This window comes from Ovis aries, chromosome 24 (assembly GCF_016772045.2).
Source record: "Ovis aries strain OAR_USU_Benz2616 breed Rambouillet chromosome 24, ARS-UI_Ramb_v3.0, whole genome shotgun sequence".
Lineage (NCBI taxonomy): Eukaryota > Metazoa > Chordata > Mammalia > Artiodactyla > Bovidae > Ovis > Ovis aries.
In genome coordinates this window covers 28,662,518-28,683,431 of record NC_056077.1, presented here as the reverse complement: position 1 = coordinate 28,683,431, position 20,914 = coordinate 28,662,518, and the positions used below count along the sequence as shown (strand labels likewise).

Genomic DNA, 20,914 nt, shown 5'->3' with positions numbered 1-20,914 from the left:
AAGGGTAGTTGCAGAGGGACCTCCAGGGGGGCCCATCCCCCTTTAACTTCAAGTCTGGGTGGAAGTTCAGCCACATGTCACAGGGAAGGGTCTGCTTGATTTAGCATGGCAACACCAAACATACCACGTTTTAAGCAGAAATCAACACATATCCCAGCAGCCTGGAGGGTGAAGGAGCGATAAGAATACATCTCTAAATAAGAAAGGCACGACACCCAGGTTCTAGTTCTTGACTTTAATGCTAGTGAGGGTACCGAGGCTCTGTGGATCAAAGCGCTCACGGACAGGAAGATGAAGGAACACAGTCAGCATCATACGGCGTACACAAACCCAACACTACAGATGACGAAGGACCCGTGACCTCCCACACCCAGAGGCAACTGCCTGCTCCCCCTCTCGGTCTCCATTCCCATCTCCTGACCCCTCAGCCAGCCCACCCTACCCCAGTTAACATATGTGTATACACGTATGATTCTTCCAAAATTCCAAAAAGTGCCTCTCCCGCCCCTGCTCCCACAACTCTGGCTTCTGATGAATAAACCCTCCCTTGTAATATAAGCATCATGAGGCAGGCACCACCTTCTTGAAAGAGCCACAGCAAAATGGTACCTGAGAGAGCTTACGTCAAATACAGACAGAAGGTATGCAGAAGGAAGATATCTGAAATCCTAACTGGGATCAAAATGCTGGGTGTGAGTGGTTTCTGTTCTGTTGTTATCTGTCTTAACCATTAGGGGATCCAGCTTAGACCAAGATGACACCCTGAGGCTCACCCAACACTGTGGCTTGCGGTTGTCAATTTCCAAGTCCGCCAATGAGTGACCCAGAACAGGAAGATGACATCACCTGAGCAGCCGGAGGCACAAGACTCCAGACAGCTCCCAGAATGTCCCAAATCCCGGGGAGAAAGACAGAAAATTGCAGAGCACAGTTGACTGCCTTCCACATGATAAGCCCTTGACAGCCTGGTGAGCTCACCAGAAGTTGAATAAGGATGCTGACGACCCCTTTATTTCTTCGATTTAGAGCATTACCCAAAGAATTCCCCCACCTTGGGATGGTGGGATGGGTCTCGCTGTGTTGTTGCGTCTCTCTCGTTGTGTTTCAATCTTTGCAAACTGAGTTGCTGTTAAGTTTTTCATTCTTACTAAATTGCAGCTAGCATTGCACCATGCAGTCCTATCTCCTAAAACTTGCACCATCCCAACGACTGAGCAGAGCTCCTGGGAGAAAAGGTGCCCAAAGTCAAACGTAAGGGAAGCTTCAAAGTCCTTTGGTTTGACCAACTGACGTTACGCACAAGAATTCCATGAACATGGACTTCCTTTCACTCTGGGAAGCAGTTGCCCTCTGGAACCCTCCTTCCTGACCCAACCCTTCGTATGCCCTGGGCCTGGCCACTGACAGCTGAAAAGGGAACCCAACTGGGAGAGGTCACTTCCTCAGAGATGACCTTTATTTGGAGGCCATCGCCACAAACCCCCATGTCCAACAGCACTTTGCAGCCTGGCCTTGGCTCCTCATAAGAGGATGGCCCAACGTGGTCATCAAGTTCTCTTACTCCATGTGGAAAGAGCTCTAAGCTAGCTGCTGGTGTCTCCACCCAACCTGGTCTACCGGCCTGTAGCCTTGTCTCCCCACAGAGGCACGGAGCACCCCAACACGAGGAAAACTCAGGGAGCAGAGAAACAGGGGTGTCTCCAGCAAGAGGCACAGGGCCAGTGTTCTTACTCAGTGCCCCTGGAGCCCCCGGCAAGTCTTAAGGGCCTGATTTTGAGCAAACCTGCATTTGCGTGAACCAGTTGCTCCCTGTCTTTTGTGTGTGGACTCTAAATAACTGAGTGCTAACAACAACAAAAAAATAATAAAATAATAAAATAAAATAACAGTGCTGTGATGCTCTGCGCTGAGGAGTGAGAGAGAAGGGGCAGAGGTGGGATTACTGAAAGCTCTGGGCTTCACTGTCTGCTCTCTCCTCACACCGGCTCCCTCCTGAAGAGCCTGTCTCACTGTCTGTCAGAAGACAAATTTTTATAGGAGTTCAAGCTACTGGCCAGTCTGGGCAACTTAAATCAGAGACTTTCCTGTGAGAACAAGGCAAGGGCTGTGCTACTGGGGTCCAAGCAGGGATGTCAGCTCCAGAAAAGTGACAATCCGTTTGTAGATGAGAACAAGGAGAGGATGCATTATTTCGGAACCCGAAGCACTGACTGGACCATCCCCTCCGATGCTGGCCTGGACGCCTGCTCCACGCACACGAGAATACAATGTACGAGTGGGAGCCCATGCCTGGAATCTTCTCACACAGTGGCCAAGGGGTCACTGCGTGAGGGAATTCAGCCGAGGTCTGGCCTGCTTCTCCTCAGCTCCCACCCCCCTCACCAGTCTCCTCCTGGAAGAATGAGACCGATGAGGCTCATAGGAAAAAAATCTTGTAAGAGCACTCGGGAGCGGTTAAGTTCAATTGCGATTGCAGGGAATGCCCCGCTCCAATGACTGGGGCCGCAGAGTATTTCCTGGGGACGCAGGCCCACCCCCGACTGGCGGCCCCAGGCTGCAGACACAGCAAGAAGGAAACACAGTGGAGCAGAAGCTGCTGGATCTTCTCTCCAAACTGGCTTCCTGCTTGTCATCCCTCAGCTCCAGGGACAGCTGTGCCTCTCCCCCAGCCCCTTCTTCCCTTCCCCAAGTCAGACAATCTCCTGGAAGGAGAACACTGACGGGAAAAAGCAACAGGGGTTCCCCATCCAGGGAGGTTCACCGTAAACTGGATCCTAACACGTGGAATAGTGGCCAAGCAGGGATTCTGAGCCTCTAGAAAGGATGTTACATCTCAAAGAAGATCTAGGCATCCTGCCTGCTTGACTGACTTCAGAAGGAGTCCCTGAAATGTACACTCCAGTCCCGGGAGGCAATCACCCTTCAAGCAAGGCAGGTTGGTGGAAAGGAGAAGCCCAGACCCTGAGGCAGGGCTGTAAACATTGTGCTTTTCTAAGGCCAACCTGGTGCATGGCTTTGGCAACTAGGGTAACATCTCTGAAAGGTGGTGAAGAGTATGTCTCGGGAGGAAAAGACTCTTTCCACATCCTAAAATGAAGCATGGGGCCTTCGCTGGGGGAAGAAGGAAACAAGATGCTCCTTCTTCAGCCAGGGGCTGTGGGGGGGCCCGCGGGCAAAGTCCCCCCCACCGTGTTCTAGGTTCTCACTGAGACACTGAGGACGAGGGTGGAGAGTGGTTATGCCTACATCAGCTTGGCAACGTGACTCTACAAGGGCACAAACTCTCTTGCAAGGTCAAGAAAATGACAAAACCTCTCTGGACTTGCTGGTCAAGCCCTTGCTAACCGGACCCCATCAGCCTCGGGCAGAGACCGCCATGCCTTGAGGTCCTCCGGGGACCACCAGCCTCGAGTCTGGCCCCGAGGTGTAGCCGGGGAGCCCGGGGCTGCCCCTCCGTCCTCCTGGAGCCGAGCCTCAGGACCCATCCTCGCCTCAGGAGGTGCTGGGGCAGCCAGGAGCCCCTCCGGGGACCACGCTCCCAGAGCCACCACGGGGACTGGCTACCCTCCCTGACGGGACTCTGCTCCCTGCCAGCGCTACTCACCACCACGTGATCTTGAACTCATAGATGGGGCGCTTGCAGTAGTAGTGGTTGATGAGGTGCTTGTCACACACCCCGATGCACTGGTGGTCCACGGTGAGGCCCTGGGCCGACAGGTCCGTGACCAGGCAGTGCAGCAGGTCGTAAACGTCAGCCACGGCCTCCCAGGGCCCAAAAGACACGTCCACTTCACAGTGGTGCTCAAAGAGCTGCCCATCACTCTCGCTCCGCTCAAACCGCAGAGAGTTGAGCAGTGGGCACTCGTAGGGGGTGATGGGCATCTCCTCCTTGAAGACACAGACCTTGAGCTTGGCAAAGCGGGCCTTCCGCTGCACAGCACGCAGCCGGGCAATCTCCACGATCCGCTCCAAGTGGTCTATGGGGGGTGAACACAGAGCCCATCACTGGACGAGGCTGGAAGGTGGGGTAGGGAGTAGAGAAAGACCACCCCAGTGATGTCTGGAGGGAAGAGACAGATCCCCAGGGAGGGCACTCTGTGGGCCCATGAGGGGCACAAACTTTACCAGGGATGGTAGGCGGTTCTGCAGGGCCAAAGGAAACCAATGGGACAGGATGAAGGTGTCTTTCTGAAATGCAATTTGATGACGCTGCAGGCAAGGTGGGCCCTATTTCACCTGAGTCTCCCCCTGTGACTGAGGATGGCAGGAAGCGAAGCGGGACTCGCTCCCATCCCAAGTATGACAGGTGTGTAGGAAGCCGTGACCCCCCTCTCCTGGTGGAGATCCCGACACTGACAGATGCCTCGCAACCCTCCCTCCGCGCACCTCGACTGCCCCGGGTTGTGGCCCCCTTACCTTTGTAGTAGGGCATGAGCCCCAGGAATGCCTGGCGCACCTTCTCCCCCTTCAGTGGCTGCATGTTCTCCAGCTGCTCCAGGAGGGGCCCGATGGCATAGTACTGGGCCTCCTTGTACACAGCCCGCACGCGCTCCCGGGGTGGCAGGTCCCCTGAGCGCAGGAAGTTCAGCACATCGCTGAGCAGGAAGGAAAGAGGGCAGGTGAGGGGGAGTTAATGGACCCAGACAGGGCCTCCCAGAGGTTAGAACACAGGCTCTAGACCCAGGCGGCCCACTGTGTAACCTCAGGAAAGAGAATTTAATCTCTCTGTGCCTTGATTATCTACTCTGTAAAATGGGGAGAAAGTCAGAAAACTACCCCACCATGTTATGAAAGGGTTAAATAAGTTAACATATAAAAAGTTCTTAGAAAATACCCGGCACAATGACTTCTAGTGGTTAAGACTCCATGCTCCCAATGCAGGGGCCATGGGTTCAATTCCTGGTCAGGGAAGTAAGATCCCACATGCTGCATGGTGAGACCAAGAAAGAAAGACATCCGGCACAGAGAAAGCCCTCAATAAGTGTTAGTGGTTGTTATCAGTACCATTATTAATATAATTATTAAGTACAGGAAAGTAATATAGGAAAAATGAAAAGATATATTTAACCTCTTTATATATTTTAATTGAGGTATAGTTAATATTACCTATGAATATACCCATAACAACCACCACCTACATCAAGATACAGAACACGCCTGGCTCCTTCCCTTCAACCTAGTGTTTTTGAGATTAATTTCCTACATCGTGTGAAGCAGGATTTCCCTATCTTTGTTGTTTTTCTTCCTTTTACTGCTAAGTATCACACCGTTATATGGGTGTGCTACAAACTATTTACCCATTCTCCTACTGATGGACGTTTGAGTTGTTTCCGGTTTGGGGTCTCTTAAGAGTAAAGCTGTGATAAATATTACCTGTAAACATTTTTGTGGACTTGGGGACCAATCCCTCTTAAGTAAATGTCAGCAGGAGAACTTTTTGGTCATAAATGCCTGTTTGACAAAGTGGCTGTGGCATTTCATTCCCACTAGCCACGTGGATGAGTTCTGCACCCCCCACCCATCCCTGCCATCAGTATTATGCTATACAGAGAAGATGACTGCCGAGCCCTGACACCTGAACAAACTGGTTTCAGGAGTGAATAAAAATGACACACTGTATTTTCTTAAAATAAAAATTCAGCTCTTTCAGTTCTCTCTTTAGATTCTGCAGTGCTAAGTCACTGGACCTATCACCGGTAGGTGTGGAAGGGCTCCTGTGAGGGTGCATGAGTAAACCCCAACATCAAGCTGTTACCTCAATAGTTCAGTTTATGACCATGACGCAACACCAGCCAGAACTCACTAATTGATCATCTGTCGGCCACTGTTCAGGCGTTCTCCCATATAATCCCTTCAATGACATGGGGTAAGTGCTCTCTTGCGTCCGTTTTATAAATGAGGAAAAACTGGAGCTCAGAGCGCTTAAGGAACACTCTTACTAAAGGAGCCACGGCTGCTGGAGGCCCAGATGCAGACACAGGTGACTCCAAGCTCACACCCACAATGGTCCAGACTTTAGTCCAAAGGACTATGTACTGAGCCTAACTGGAAACCAGCGCAGGGGGAGGCCCAAGCAGCCTCCACAGTGGGTGCTGGGGGCACATGTGCTCACCCACGGAGAAAAGCCCCAAACTCTTTTATCTGAATCTTTCCACAACTTCACAGGCTGCTGGTGACTCACAGGCCACTGGAGTCCAGTAGCCTGAGGATGAGTGCCACGATATCCTGTTTTCTGCCACACCCTTGCTTGGCCCTGCCACTCTCCAGCTGTGGCCACCTGAGCATGGGCACAGCAGCCCAAGGCCATACCTAGTGCCCCCTCCCCATCACCCCTTCCAAAATTAGTCCTTTAGGCTCGAAGGCAAACTTCAGTGAGCTCTGAAAAACATAACCCTGTGGCCAGGCCCAGCGAGGAGTACTGTGGGAGATGCCAGCTGGGGCCAGCACTTTCCTCCCTCAAACAGCCTGCAAACAAAAATCTTTTTATAGCTCTGCAGAGAGATGTGACACTTTGTTTTCTCAGCATTGGAGGCAGCTGACAGCCCAATGGGGAAACCCAGATGCTTCAAAGCAAATTATTTGACCAGAGGCTCCTTTCTGAGGATGAAAAATGACCCTCTTCCCAGTGTGGGCAAGCCTACTTGGAGGCTGGCACAGAGATGTAGCAGTGGAGCATTTCCTTTTGTTCAAGGTCAAGGACCACGCTAGTTCTCCAGTCATCTCCAAAGTTAGATGGACGGGGCAAAGAGCTTCAGCCATATATGCAAAGGATCCGGCCAGAGGTCACACCAAGACTCTATTTAATAAACATGACAGGCCTGCAAAGCAGCTATAATTATTTCTCATTTCACAAATAAGGAAACGGAAACACAGAGTCTTTAACTTGAGTGTAAAGTTGTCAGAAGTTATTTCTGGGAAAGACTTTTTTTTTGAGATTATGTCTTCCCATGTTTTACTGTTAAAATGACAGTAATAACTGAAGGTTTTTTTTTTTTTTTTTTTGAGACTTGGCAATACTCTAGGATGGCAACCCTATGTTGGCCCTCCCCTTACCTGTTTTATTTTTATTAATTTATTTATCACTGCACTGTGCAGCTTGTGGGATCTTTAGTTCCTCAACCAGGGACTGAATGCAGGCCCTTGCCAGGGAGACCATGGAGTCCTAACCACTAAACCACAAGGGAACTCCCTGTTTGTTTAAAACTATTGAAAGAAGTCTGGGAACCACCACCATACACCATGTTCCTCCCTAAGGGTGATACTGACACTGGTGGAATTCCACTTTCCAGTCTTTGCATAGCAGAGAAGGGGTTTCATCACACCTACCCAACGTGTGTTACCTGGGATGTCTGGGGCTGTCCTTGCCTCCTCTGGGAAAGAAACTAAGAAGGCCGATCCAGTTCAGAGTGCACATTTATTAAATCCCACCAGCAGGTTATCTCCTCTTCCGGGTGTTACGGAAGGTATCGCGGCCCTGGGCCCCAGCCCAGGCCACTCACTCACCAGGACCGCAGGTGACGGCAGAGGGAAGGACGTACCCAAAGTGCGCGCCGTCGCGGTCGATGAAGTAGCGGCCCTCGGCGTCGGTGGGGATGTAGTGTCGCCCGCTGAACATGGCCGCCAGCATGGTGTCCTCGTAGCGCCGCAGGGTGGACAGGCGTGTGGTGAAGTGAGCCCCTCCGATGTTAAGGGGGACGACCTCAGGGAACTGGGGAGGAATCGCCGGTGCTTTCAGTCCGGCGGCTGGGGAGGCGAGCCCCGGCGGGGCGTCGTTCTGACCGCTTCTCTCCCCATCCCCCTACCCCCTCATCCGTTACCAAGTCCTCCCCTCCTCCTTCCACAGCTCTTAAATCGGGTCTCTTCCCTGCAGTCCTCCTACCTCTGCTCCACAGTTCAAAGCCTTCGCTGTCCTTCCGCTTTCTGAACTTCCCATCTTTGTGCCTTTGCTCATGTCCCCAGTGCTCCTGCCACTCCTTCTGTCCATTCAGCAAATGCAACTGCCCCATACGGCAGTGTGTGCTGTTCACTGCGCAAGGGCACCCCAGCGAGCAGGCTCCGCTAGCCCAGCTGAGCGCCCTTCTGCTAATTCACACCAAGGCACGGTATGGGTTAGCAGCATCCATTCATTTAAGAGCTTCTATTCAAGATCACCTGCTCTGTGAGAAATTTTTTTCTTTTACTTTCTTTCAAATATTTATTTATTTGGCTGCTCAGGCGTCTTTGTCACAGCCTGCGGGTCTAGTTCCCTGACCAGGCATCTAAGCCGTGCCTTAGGAGCACTGAGTCTTAACCACTGGATTACCAGGGAAGTCCTGCGTGAGCAATTCTACTCTGTCGTCCCTTGCCTGCCCCAAGATAGGTTTAACTAAACACTCCCACCATTGTGCCTTCACTATACCCACATTCTCCTCTGTAACAGTGCCTTGCACAATAGGTGCTTTGTGCTGTTGGTGGTTATGTATTACTGCCCAAGTTTTCCGAGGGCAGGGGCAGCATCTTGTTCACCTATTGTGAGGCCACCCAGAGCAGGGCTCACAGATGCTTGTTGAATAACGCCAGGTATCCACTCCTCACCCTCTGTACCGCTCTGCTTCCCTCCTTAATCTGTGCAGTGAGATTAGTCCCCAGTCCAGTTATAGTTCTGGAGTCAAGGGCAGGGAATAAGGGTACCAACATTTGCCCTGAGAAGCTCTAGGTTCTCCCTAATATGCTCAGGGTTTTGTTTTGTTTTGTTTTCCCCCCTAATCTCTTCACTGCTTGTGGCTTTGAAAGAAACCAGGCCAATTCTCTCTAATTTTCCCACAGACCTCCTCCAGGTTAACTAAAATTGCATCCCACTGCATACTTCAATATTACGACATCGCTCTGGCTCTGTGAAAGTCTGTGTGTATTTATCTAGACAGTCCTTTCTCCCAATATTCAAATCCTTTGTGAAATAAAAGTAAAAACAAACACAGTACATCAAAGTGGTCCAGGGTCTTGTGGAGTGTGCCTGGCTCATAGTGAAACCTCAAATAAGCATCGAATGAATGGATGAATCAGACAGACAGGCATTTACAGTTCTGTGAATGTAGGTGATATTACTCATCTGCACCCAAAGGACATAGGAAATGCCTTCTGCTTATTCAACAGTTAGCTCCTCTAAAACTATTCTATGTGCACATCAAAGACTCGAATATTATTGGGGGATAATAATACTTTATATTACTCACATGAAGCCATGTAACATTTTACATTACTCACATGGAGCCACGTACTGTGAAAGAGCTTGCATTGGAGTGCTGGCCTATAATCTCCAGGTCCTATGCTTTTTCTCTCAAAACAGACTGTTTCCCAGTGACAGAGCACACACACACACACACACACACACAAATGGCACCCCGTGTCTCCAACGGCTCTTTTCTTTCTTCAATTACAAAAGTCCTCCTGGAGTTTTGCCCATCTCACAAATGTCCCATGATGTTTAGAGCACAGCCTCCTAACCCCAAGAGGACACTGAAACTTCCCAAGAGCCTCACCCAGGTCCACCTTGCCCTTCTGGGGTTGAGTCCCTTCATCTAGAATGCTACCTGTCACATGTGTCCACGTCTGCCACTACCTTAACCCCTATCTCCTAGCCTCTGTCTTCAGTGTCCAGCAGGGCCCCTCCTTCTTTCCTCCGGAGGGTCATTTCAGGTGTTCACAAGATAGTGTCACATGCATTCAGTAAGACCAGTGGACACCACTGTGCGTCACAGCACAGCATCTAGGAGGGAGAGCCCTGGAGCTGTCAGGTGAGTAAGGCTACAGCTATGAACTGGCCTGCTTTACATCTGCACACTGCCCCTGACCCCACTCTCTGGGCAGCTGGATACTGGGTCCGCACAACTACCCAGGCGTCTTCTTGGATTCTCTAGAAAACACTATCATCTCTTGGGGCTCCAAGGGTCCCTTCCCATGGCCTACCCTCCCTCCTACAGTAGATAAGGGTGGGACAAAGGGATGGGAGTACCAACCCAGGAGGCAGTGAATCCTGGAAGGAGGAGGATGGGAGGGCCAGGTGCCTCCTGGGACAGGGAAGACACACCTGGTGCGTTTGACAAGGGGTGGGGGGCTCGGTGGGTGGTGGGAGCGGGGTGGGTAGGGCAGCAGAGAGCACTGGCGCCGCCCTCGGCCCGACCCCCACCCTCCACCTCCGCGCTGCTCACAGCCCAAGGTCAGCTCTGCCGGACACTGGCTCCTCGTTCTGCGGCCCTTCCCGCGCCCCCAACCCCTCCCCGGTCCAGGTACCTCCTGCGGCAGCAGAGGCAGTGCGTGCCCCGCCTGCGTGGCCGTCGGGGTGGCAGGCTCCAGAAAGTCGTCTTCGGCGTCGGAGCTGGACATGGCACCGTCCGGGCGACGGCTGTCTGGCTCCCGCCCCGTGACTACCACCATCCCTCTGGCTCTGGGCAGTGGGCGCGGCTTTGGGCGGGCGGGCGGGTGGGAGGGCGGCGGCCCGGGCACTAGCACCCAGCAGCTCCTGGCATGACGCGGCGCGGCCGACAGGCGGGGCCGGAGGGGCCGAGAGCGCAGCGCGCGCAGGCTGGAGGGCGGCGACTCCCTCAGCGCCGACCCGCTCGCCGACCACTGGTGGGGACCACAGGGCCACTGGCCTGACCCGGCTGCCTCAGGCTATTGGCCGAACCCCGCTAGCGTCCGCCCCCGATTGGCAGGAAGCTCGACCAATCTCAGGGCAGACAGAGCTTTCAGCCCGCGCCTGAGTAGCCATCAGCTGCCAGACCGCTGGCCTTCCCGGCTCTGATTGGCCGTCTGGTCAGCGGGCTCGCCCTCTCCACCAGCTACCACTCGCTCCGCGCAACGGGAGCGCGCGTGGCCACCACCTCTAAGCCGGGCCTTCTTGTTGGCGGGGAGGGTGGCTCCCGCATCCCAGTCGACACCTAGAAACTTGAGGAGAGAGAGGGCTTGCGACTTAATCGTTCGTACGTTTCCAGGGCAATGCGTCTTGCGCATCCTTGGGCGTCGAAGGCCGGGGAAATGCGAATCCGGGAGGACCGGGTCTCCTCAATGGAGAACCTGAGCATCCTTTCCTGAGGGAGGAGGCTGAGGTCACTGGAGGTTGTCGGAGAGGAAGGGCAGCACTGCGACAGAGGCTGGCCCTCCTCTAACCGCAGAGACAGAACCTGGGTTTCCAGTCTTTCTCGACTGACTCAAGCAGCAATCCGAAAAAGGAAATTCAAAACAGGGGCAATTGAGTTCTATTAAGAATGGCCGTAACTCTTCACCCTCTACGCGTCAGGTGTTCCTCTGGACACCTGGAGACACGGATGGAGACACGCACGCCCTGTCCAAATAAGCTCACAGGCTGCCGAGGCAAAGTCCAGCCTGGCCCAACACATCTGTCTGCAGCCTTAGATGCCATGTCTCCTGGTATGACAGTCAGCTCAGGGACTCTCCTAGGGGGTCAAGATTTTAGCTCTTTCAAACCATTTTTACATCCGGCTCTTCATTTGAATCTCACATTGTTGTGTCAGAAAAGGAAACTGAGGCCTAGAGGATTAGCACAGCTTCAGGGAGGTCAGCCATGAGCAAGAGGCACAACACTTCCTCTGTTGGACCAATCACACTCCCAGTTGTAGGAGTCTCCCAGGTCAGTGTTTTCTCTAAATACAGTTTCATCAAAATTACTGGAGGGAGAATTTCTTAAAACAAAGATTCCCAGCCCAGTTTCTCAGTCGTGTCCAATTCTTTGTGACTCCATGGATTGTAGCCTGCCAGGCTTCTCTATTGGTAGAATTCTCAGGGCAAGAATAGTGGAGTGGGTTGCCATTCCTTTCTCCAGGGGATCTTCCCCTTCCTGGGATGGAACACTGGTCTCCCGCATTGCAGGCAGATTCTTTATCATCTGAGCCACTAAGGAAGCCCTTCTCCAAATATAGTTGCATCAGAATTACTGAAAGGGTAAAATACAGATTCCCAGCCCCTCCTCCAGAGGCTCTGATTTGGTGCATCTGGGGTGAAGCCCTTTAATTTGCATTCCTAACAAACGCTCAGGTAATTCTGATGCTGCAGGTCCTTGAACCGTGTTTTGAGCAGCACTGCCCTGATGAAGGCCCCTTGAGGCCATCTCTTAGCTCTCACTACCTGCTGCAGCCTTTCTGAACAGTACAACATAATTTCCTCTTTCCATCCTTAGGAAGTTTCAGCTGTAATAGAAATTGCAACCAAAGGTGGCTGAAATCAGTAGTCCCCAGCCTTTTTTGCACCAGGGGCCAGTGTTGTGGAAGACAATTTTTCTGTGGATGGGAGGGTTTCTGGATGATTCAAGCACATTACATTTATTGTGCACTTTATTTATATTATTATTACATCAGCTTCACCTCAGATCATCAGGCATTAGATCCCAGAGGTTGGGGATCCCTAGCTTAAAATAATAGGAGAAGCTTATTATCTTATGTAACAAGAAGTCTTAGTAGTAGATCCTGGGTTGGTTCAGTAGGTAACACAACAAGGAGTTACCTGGACCACCTTGCTTCATTTATCCCCTCTGCCAGATGGCCTCTCCTCCCCTAGGAATCCTTGGAGAAAACCACAGAGCTAAGGGCTATTGGGGTGACATTTAGTCCTACATCTTAAAGCAAGGCTGTATAAAAAAAATAGGAAGGGAGCCCCAGAGACTTGGGATGTAGGAAAATCCATGTGCCATCATGGTTACGTTACTGAATGTGTTCGAGTTTTCATCTTCCTTTTTGGTTGAGGAATATATTTCCTTCCAGAATATAGTTTCCCAGTTGGTTTCTGTTTACACGGTGAGGGGACATCCAAGATCAGCTGCCTGGAATGAGGACTTGCTGAGCAAGTAGGCAGGGGTTGGAGCAGGTTTTCTGGGAAAGCAGGGCACTTCACTGGCAGCGGCCACCTCCAGCCTGCAGTGAGATGATTTCCAGGCCAGTCTGCATGAGGTCTGGAGGAAAGGATCGATGAGCCTTGGAGGGGGCATGGCGTGCAGGGGTGGGTTCTGCTTTCAGAACACAGACACTTACAGTGCTGGGATTATTTTTCCTCCAGGCGTCACTCAAACAGATAGTCCTACAGGCATGGAACCCTGCAATTAGTCAAATGGATTCTATCCTCCATGCCTCATTAAAGAAAAGAACTTTTGAATGGCAACAGATTTCCAAAGTACTGATCCAACTACTGAATTTTCTCTCCCAATTCTAATTCAGTGAATAAGAACAATAAAGGAAATAAAAATGGGAACAAAAGCATCCATTTTCTTTTCCTTCCAGTTGAAGGACTGGCCTTTCCTTTCTCTCCCAGCTTTGAGGAGGAGGCTGTTTGCCAGCAACTTCCCAAGTCCCAAGGCACAAAAGCTTGGCTAAGGACACACTTGCTCAGAACTCAGCTCAGCTCTCCCTCAGCCTCTGACAGACCAAGGACGACTGGAGAGAGAAAGCACAAATCTGTATGGGGTTGCATTGTGGATACCAGTCTGAGTGTTCTCAATTTGGTCATCGTGAAAAAAGGGGAGAAGGATATTCCTGGACTCACTGATACTACAGTGCCTCGTCGCCCGGGTCCCAAAAGAGCTAGCAGAATCTGAAACCTTTTCAATCTCTAAAGAAGATGATGTCCGCCAGTATGCTGTGCGAAAGCCCCTAAACAAAGACGGTAAGAAACCTAAGGCTAAAGCACCCAAGATTCAGCGTCTCGTGACTCCACGAGTTCTGCACCGCAAACACTGGCGTATCGCCTAAACTTTTGGCCAAGAGAATAAAGGAGGCCAAAGAAAAACAGCAGGAACAGATTGCCAAGAGATGGAGGCTGTCCTCGCAGAGAGGTTCTACTTCTGAGTCCAGTCAAAAATGAGATGTTCTAAGAGTAACAAATAAATAAGATCAGACATCAAAAAAAATTTTTTTTCCAATATGATTCCATCAAGTGGGAAAAGAATTTATTAGGAAATATAATCCCCTGTGCCCTGATAAAATGCACCTTGTCTGCTGGTGTCCCTATCTCTTGGAACGGCTCCACCATTCCACAGCCTTTCTCCCCTGCAGGGACCCCCGCCCGCTTGGAAACTGCCCTAAATTTGAGGTTGGGAGTGGCTTGCTCCTCTGAGGCAGTAAAAGAGTATTGGAAAAAAACAGTTTGCCATTTGGGGGCTTCCTAGCGCTGATATTTGTTCTGACATTTGTTTGGAACTGTCAGCTAAGAGTCCTTTGCTGCTGCTGCTGCTGCTAAGCCACTTCAGTCGTGTCTGACTCTGTGTAACCCCATAGAGTCTGGCAGCCCATCAGTCTCCCCCTTCCCTGGGATTCTCCAGGCAAGAATACTGGAGTGGGTTGGTGAAACGTTAAAATATCCTGAGGCAATATAGGATTAAAGTAATCTATAAGAGTAGGGGGTCTGAAAACTTTTTCTGTAAAGGGCCAGAGAGTAAATATTTTCAATTTACCAGGCCATAGAGTTTGTCTGTATTTAGCTCCGTTGCTGTTGAGGAAAAGCAGCCATGGACAAGACGCAAGTGATGTCATAGGTTACGTAGTAAATTATGTTATAAGACATAAACAGCGTGGTCAGATTCGGCTCAATGCTTGTAGTTTACCAACCCCGACACTTCGCCAGTGGACCACGTTTTGTCAGAGCTCTCCACCATGACCCGTCAATCTTGGGTGGCCCTACACACCATGGCTCATAGTTTCACTGAGTTAGACAAGGCTGTGGTCCATGTGATCGGATTGGTTAGTTTTCTGTGATTGTGGTTTTCAGCCTGTCTGATCTCTGATGGAGAAGGATAAGAGGCTTATGGAAGCTTCCTGATGGGAGAGACTGACTGAGGGGGAAACTGGGTCTTGTTCTGATGGGCGGGGCCATGCTCAGTAAATCTTTAATCCAATTTTCTGTTAATGAGTGGGGCTGTGTTCTCTCCCTGTTATTTACCTGGGGCCAAACTACGGTGGAGGGCTTCCCTAGTGGCTCAGAGGTAAAGCATCTGCCTGCAATGTGGGAGACCAGGGTACAATCCCTGGGTCGGGAAGATCCCCTGCAGAAGGAAATGGCAACCCACTTCAGCACTCTCGCCTGGAAAATTCCATGGACTGAGGAGCCTGGTAGCCTACAGTCCATGCGGTTACAAAGAGTCAGACATGACTGAATGACTTCACTTCAACTTCAAACTATGGTGGAGGTAATGAAGATAATGGCGACCTCCTTCAAAAGATCCCATGCATGTACTGCTATACCCAGTGCCCCCAGCCTGCAGCAGGCCACCACCGATCCACACCTCTGCCAGAGACTCCTGGACCCTCATGGGCGAGTCTGGGTCAGTCTCTTGTGGGGTCACTGCTCCTTTCTCCTGGGTCCTGGTATGCACAAGGTTCTGTTTGTGCCCTCCAAGAGTCTGTTTCCCCAGTCCTGTGTAAGTTCTGGTGGCTCTATGGTGGGGTTAATGGCTACCTCCTCCAAGAGGGCTTATGCCATACCCAAGTCTGCTACACCCAGAGCCCGTGCCCCTGCGGCAGGCCACTGCTGACCCGTACCTCCACAGGAGACACTCAAACACAGTTCTGTCCCAGTCTCTGTGGGTTTCTGGGTCCTGGTCCACAGAAGGTTTGTTTGAGCCCTCTGAGTGTCTCTGGTGGGAATGGGGTTTGATTCTAAATGCCAATTCACCCCTCCTACCATCTTGCTGGGGCTTCTCTGCCCTTGGATGTGGGGTATCTCCTCACAGCTGCTCCAGCACCATGCAGCCACCACTCCAGTGCCTACCGTCTTAGGAGAAAGCAATCTAGAACTTTCCCAATGCAGAGGGTCTAGGTTCAATCCCTGGTCAGGAAACTAGATCCCACTAAAGATCCTGCATGCCACAACCATTACGGAGTCCCAGTGACAAATGGAGTAGTGACCACATCTGTTTCACAGGGAGTCTAGTAGGTTCACAGAAGCATCTGTGGTTATTTCTCCAGCTCACAGTCAGGACGCCTGGTGGCTCACAGGGCACAGCCTGCAGCCATCCAGGACAAAATGTGGTTCACTGGAGAAGGAAATGGCAAACCACTTCAGTATTCTTGCTTTGAGAACCCCATGAACAGTATGAAAAGGCAAAAAGATAGTACACTGAAAAATGAACTCCCCAGGTGAGTGAAGTCAAGTCACTCAGTTGTGTCCAACTCTTTGTGACCCCATGGACTATAACCTACCAGGCTCCTCTGTCCATGGGATTTCCCAGGCAAGAATACTGGAGTGGGTAATATGCTACTGGAGATCAGTGGAGAAATAACAACAAAAAGAATGAAAAGACAGAGCCAAAGCAAAATCAACACCCAGTTGTGGATGTGACTGGTGATAGAAGCAAGGTCCGATGCTGTAAAGAGCAATATTGAATAGGAACCTGGAATGGTAAGTCCATGAATCAAGGCAAATTGGAAGTGGTCAAACAGGAGATGGCAAGAGTGAGCGTCAACATTTTAGGAATCAGCCAACTAAAGTGGACTGGAATAGGTGAATTTAACTCAGATGACCATTATATCTACTACTACTGTGGGCAAGAATCCTTTAGGAGAAATGGAGTAGCCATCATAGTCAACAAAAGAGTCCAAAATGCAGTACTTGGATGCAATCTCAAAAACGACAGAATGATCTCTGCTCATTTCCAAGGCAAACCATTCAATATCACAGTAATTGATAGACTGTGCCCTGACCAGTAATGCTGAAGAAGCTGAAGTTGAAGGGTTCTATGAAGACCTACAAGACCTTCTAGAACTAACACCCCAAAAAGATGTCCTTTTCATTATAGGGGACTGCAATGCAAAAGTAAGAAGTCAAGAAACACCTGGAGTAACAGGCAAATTTGGCCTTAGAGTACATAGTGAAGCAGGGCAAAGGCTAACAGAGTTTTCCCAAGAGAACGCACTGGTCATAGCAAACACTCTCTTCCAACAACAAAAGAAAAGACTCTAGACATGGACATCACCAGATGGTCAACACCAAAATCAGACTGATTATATTCTTTGCAGCCAAAGATGGAGAAGCTCTATACAGTCAGCAAAAACAAGACCGGGAGCTGACTGTGGCTCAGATCATGAACTCCGTATTGCCAAATTCAGACTTAAATTGAAGAAAGTAGGAAAAACCACTAGACTATTCAGGTATGACCGGAATCAAATTCCTTACGATTATGCAGTGAAAGTGACAAACAGATTCAAAGGATTAGATTTGATAGAGTGCCTGATGAACTATGGGTGGAGGTTCGTGACATTGTACAGGAGACAGGGATCAAGATCATCCCCAAGAAAAAGAAATACAAAAAAGCAAAATGGTTGTCTGAGGAAGCCTTATAAATAGCTGTGAAGAGAAGTGAAAGGCAAAGGAGAAAAGGAAAGATATACCCATTTGAACACAGAGTTCCAAAGAATAGCAAGGAGAGATAAGAAAGCCTTCCTCAGTGATCAGTACAAAGAAATAGTGGAAAACAATAGAATGGGAAAGACTAGAGATATCTTCAAAAAATTAGAGATACCAAGGGAACATTTCATGCAAAGATGGGCTCAATAAAGGACAGAAATGGTATGGACCTAACAGAAGCAGAAGATACTCAGAAGAGGAGGCAAAAAAAACACAAACTATATAAAAAATATCTTCACGACCCAGATAATCACAATGGTGTGATCACTCACCCAGAGCCAGACATCCTGAAATGCAGTCAAGTGGGCCTTAGAAAGCATCACTATGAACAAAGCTAGTGGAGGTGATGGAACTCCAGTTGACCTATTTCAAATCCTAAAAGATGATGCTGTGAAAGTGTTGCACTCAATATGACAGCAAATTTGGAAAACTCAGCAGTGGCCACAGGACTGGAAAAGGTCAGTTTTCATTCCAGTCCCAAAGAAAGGCAATGCCAAAGAATGCTCAAACTACCACACAACTACACTCATCTCACATGCTGGTAATGTTCAAAATTCTCCAAGCCAGGCTTCAACAGTATGTGAACTGTGAAATTCCAGATGTTCAAGCTGGATTTAGAAAAGGCAGAGGAACCAGAGATCAAACTGCCAACATCTGTCAGGTCATCAAAAAAGTAAGAGAGTTCCAGGAAAACATCTACTTCTGCTTTATTGACTATGCCAAAGCCTTTTGCTGTGTGGATCACAACAAACTGTGGAAAATTCTGAGAGAGATGGGAATACCAGACCACCTGACCTGCCTCCTGAGAAATCTGTATGCAAGTCAGGAAGCAACAGTTAGAACTAGACATGGAACAACAGACTGATTCCAAATAGGGCAAGGAGTACGTCAAGGCTGTATATTGTCACCCTGCTTAATTAACTTCTATGCAGAGTACATCATGAGAAACACTGGGCTGGAAGAAGCACAAGCTGGAATCAAGATTGCTGGGAGAAATATCAATAACAGATACGCAGATGACACCACCCTTATGGCAGAAAGCGAAGAAGAAACTAGAGCACCTCTTGAAAGTGAAAGAGGAGAGTGAAAAAGTTGGCTCAAAACTCAACATTCAGAAAACTAAGATCATGGCATCCGGTCCCATCACTTCATGGAAAATAGATGGGGAAACAGTGACAGACTTTATTTTGGGGGGCTCCAATGGCACCCCACTCAAGTACTCTTGCCTGTGGAAAATCCCAGGGATGGGGGAGCCGGGTAGGCTGCAGTCCATGGGGTCGCTAAGAGTCGGACATGACTGAGCGACTTCACTTTCACTTTCATGCATTGGAGAAGGAAATGTCAACCCACTACAGTATTCTTGCCTGGAGAATCCCAGGGACGGGGGAGCCTGGTGGGCTGCCGTCTCTGGGGTCGCACAGAGTCGGACACGACTGAAGTGACTTAGCAGCAGCAGCAAAATCACTGCAGATGGTGAGTGCAGCCATGAAGTCAGATGCTTGCTCCTTGGAAGAAAAGTTATGATCAACATATTAAAAAGCAGAGATATTACTTTGCCAACAAAGGTCCATCTAGTCAAAGCTAGGGTTTTTCCAGTAGTTATGTATGGATGGGAGAGTTGGACTATAAAGAAAGCTGAGCACTGAAAAATTGATGCTTTTGAACTGTGGGGTTGGAGAAGACTCTTGAGAGTCCCTAGGACTGCAAGGAGATCCAACCAGTGTATAATAAAGGAAATCAGTCCTAAACATTCATTGTACAGTCCTGAATATTCATTGTACATTCAAAGTACTGAAACTCCAGTACTTTGGCTACCTGGTGTGAAGAACTGACTCATTTGAAAAGACCCTGATGCTGGGAAGGATTGAAGGCAGGAAGAAAAGGGGATGACAGAGGATGAGATGGTTGAATGGCACCACTGACACAATGGACATGAGTTTGAGTAAACTCCAGGAGTTGGTGATGGACAGGGAAGCCTGGCGTGTTACAGTCCATGGGGTCTTAGAGTCAGACCCAAGTAAGAGATTGAACTGAACTGAATCCCCACACAAGAGAAATAGATCTAAGTGCACTGTGACCTTTTCAAATGTGCTCCATCTAAATGCCTTAATAGTTAATACCCAGCTTCATGTCTTTTTAGAAATTTTTCTTCTTTTTTATAAACCCTGTGTCAAGGGCTGAGTTTCAATAGACTGCAACAAGGGAGCTGCTTGTTATGTACAGAAATACCAAAGCTTCATTTCTAATTCAAGTCTCAGCTACTCATTTGTGACAAACAACCGATAGCCAAGACGATTATTAATATTACTGATTTTTCATCAAAAGGACTGGCTAAATAATGAGACATCAAAAAATAAGTGAATGGAAAGTCCCTGTTAAATCTAACTAGATGGTTCGTCTTGGGTAAGTCACAGCACTACACTAGACCCCAGATTTTCTAAGATTAGGGCATTCGATCCCATTTCTTTTAAAAAGCTCTCACTGCTTTTCACTTCTTTACTGAAAGTAATTCACGCTAGCATTTAGAAAACAGGGTTAAGCAGAAAGACAATAAAAATACCCACAACCCCACCACAAAGAGATAAGATTGTTAATATCTTGGCACATGTCCTTTCTGTTGTCTTTCAATTTAGTGACTCCATTTAGTTTTCTATCCATCCTTTAAATAATAGAAGTGGGAGCATACTAAACAGCTTTGTGATTTCAAATTTTCACTTGATGTAATGTGAACATTTTTCCTTGTTATGAAAATTTTCTACAGTATCATATTAGCTGAATATTGTTATGTGGATGTACCATAAATCGTTTAACTAAACCTGCCTTTCATTAGTTTTCCAGTATTTTCTCTAAACTTCATTGCAGTGGACATCTTTGTGGGGAAACTTTTACACACATCTATGAAATATTTCCATATTTCAACTTAAAAACTTTTCTGTACATTCAGCAGTTATTCCATGTTTGACCAACAGAGGGCATTTAGAGCTTTCCATCTCAGGGAAAGGTCATAAAGCCATTTCCACTGGACATAACAAAATAGTGGTTTTATTGTGAAAAATGACTTAATTTTGGATGTCCAGTAATAATCAGCAAACTCCAAAGGGAGAATCAAAGTCATTTATTTTTTTAAAAAACCCTCAAATAGTGTGCTTTATTAGGACTTAAACCCAAAACGAATACAAATTATCTCTTTTGCCCAATTCAGAACAAAAGGAGAGCTCAGCTTTATGCAAAGACCTACATTCTCCACAGAAGACTGTAGGATAATGACAAACAAGCAGGGAAGGGAGCTCAATGCCCCAAATACAGATCCTGCCAGAGAAAAGCCCAGACAGCCCCAGGATCTGGAGGTCCCTAGGAAGACAAATTTGGGGGCAACACTGGAGTCCTGCCTAGACTATCACTTATCCATCACCTACCAGCCAGGTTGTGGTAGGCAATACTATAGGTTTTGTTAGCTAGAGCCTGAAATAATTGTTTTATGTCCATTCTTCTTAATTTTCACCAAGATCATAAATTTACAAGGCAGCACTTC

General features: G+C 48.9%; 1 protein-coding gene and 1 pseudogene across 3 annotated transcripts in view; one reads left to right on the top strand and one right to left on the bottom strand.

The window, feature by feature from the left end:
* The window catches only part of KCTD7 (potassium channel tetramerization domain containing 7), a 49,853-nt gene extending 39,225 nt beyond the window's left edge, over positions 1 to 10,628 (bottom strand). The window contains exons 1-5 of one of the 3 annotated variants that reach the window (XM_042240024.2): positions 10,270 to 10,419; positions 7,539 to 7,708; positions 4,417 to 4,595; positions 4,126 to 4,188; positions 3,605 to 3,977 (exon numbers count right to left, since the gene is read on the bottom strand). In XM_042240024.2, the coding sequence (XP_042095958.1) occupies positions 3,605 to 3,977; positions 4,126 to 4,188; positions 4,417 to 4,595; positions 7,539 to 7,708; positions 10,270 to 10,413 (929 nt within the window). In that variant the 5' untranslated portion in view covers positions 10,414 to 10,419. Of the gene's footprint in view, positions 1 to 220; positions 3,978 to 4,125; positions 4,189 to 4,416; positions 4,596 to 7,538; positions 7,709 to 10,269 lie in introns of those variants that run through there. The other 2 variants (XM_060405865.1, XM_060405866.1) reach the window with 2 other exon arrangements.
* Positions 10,629 to 11,303: 675 nt separating this feature from the next.
* Positions 11,304 to 13,845, top strand: LOC114110597 (small ribosomal subunit protein eS6-like; annotated as a pseudogene).
* The last annotated feature ends 7,069 nt before the right edge of the window (positions 13,846 to 20,914 follow it).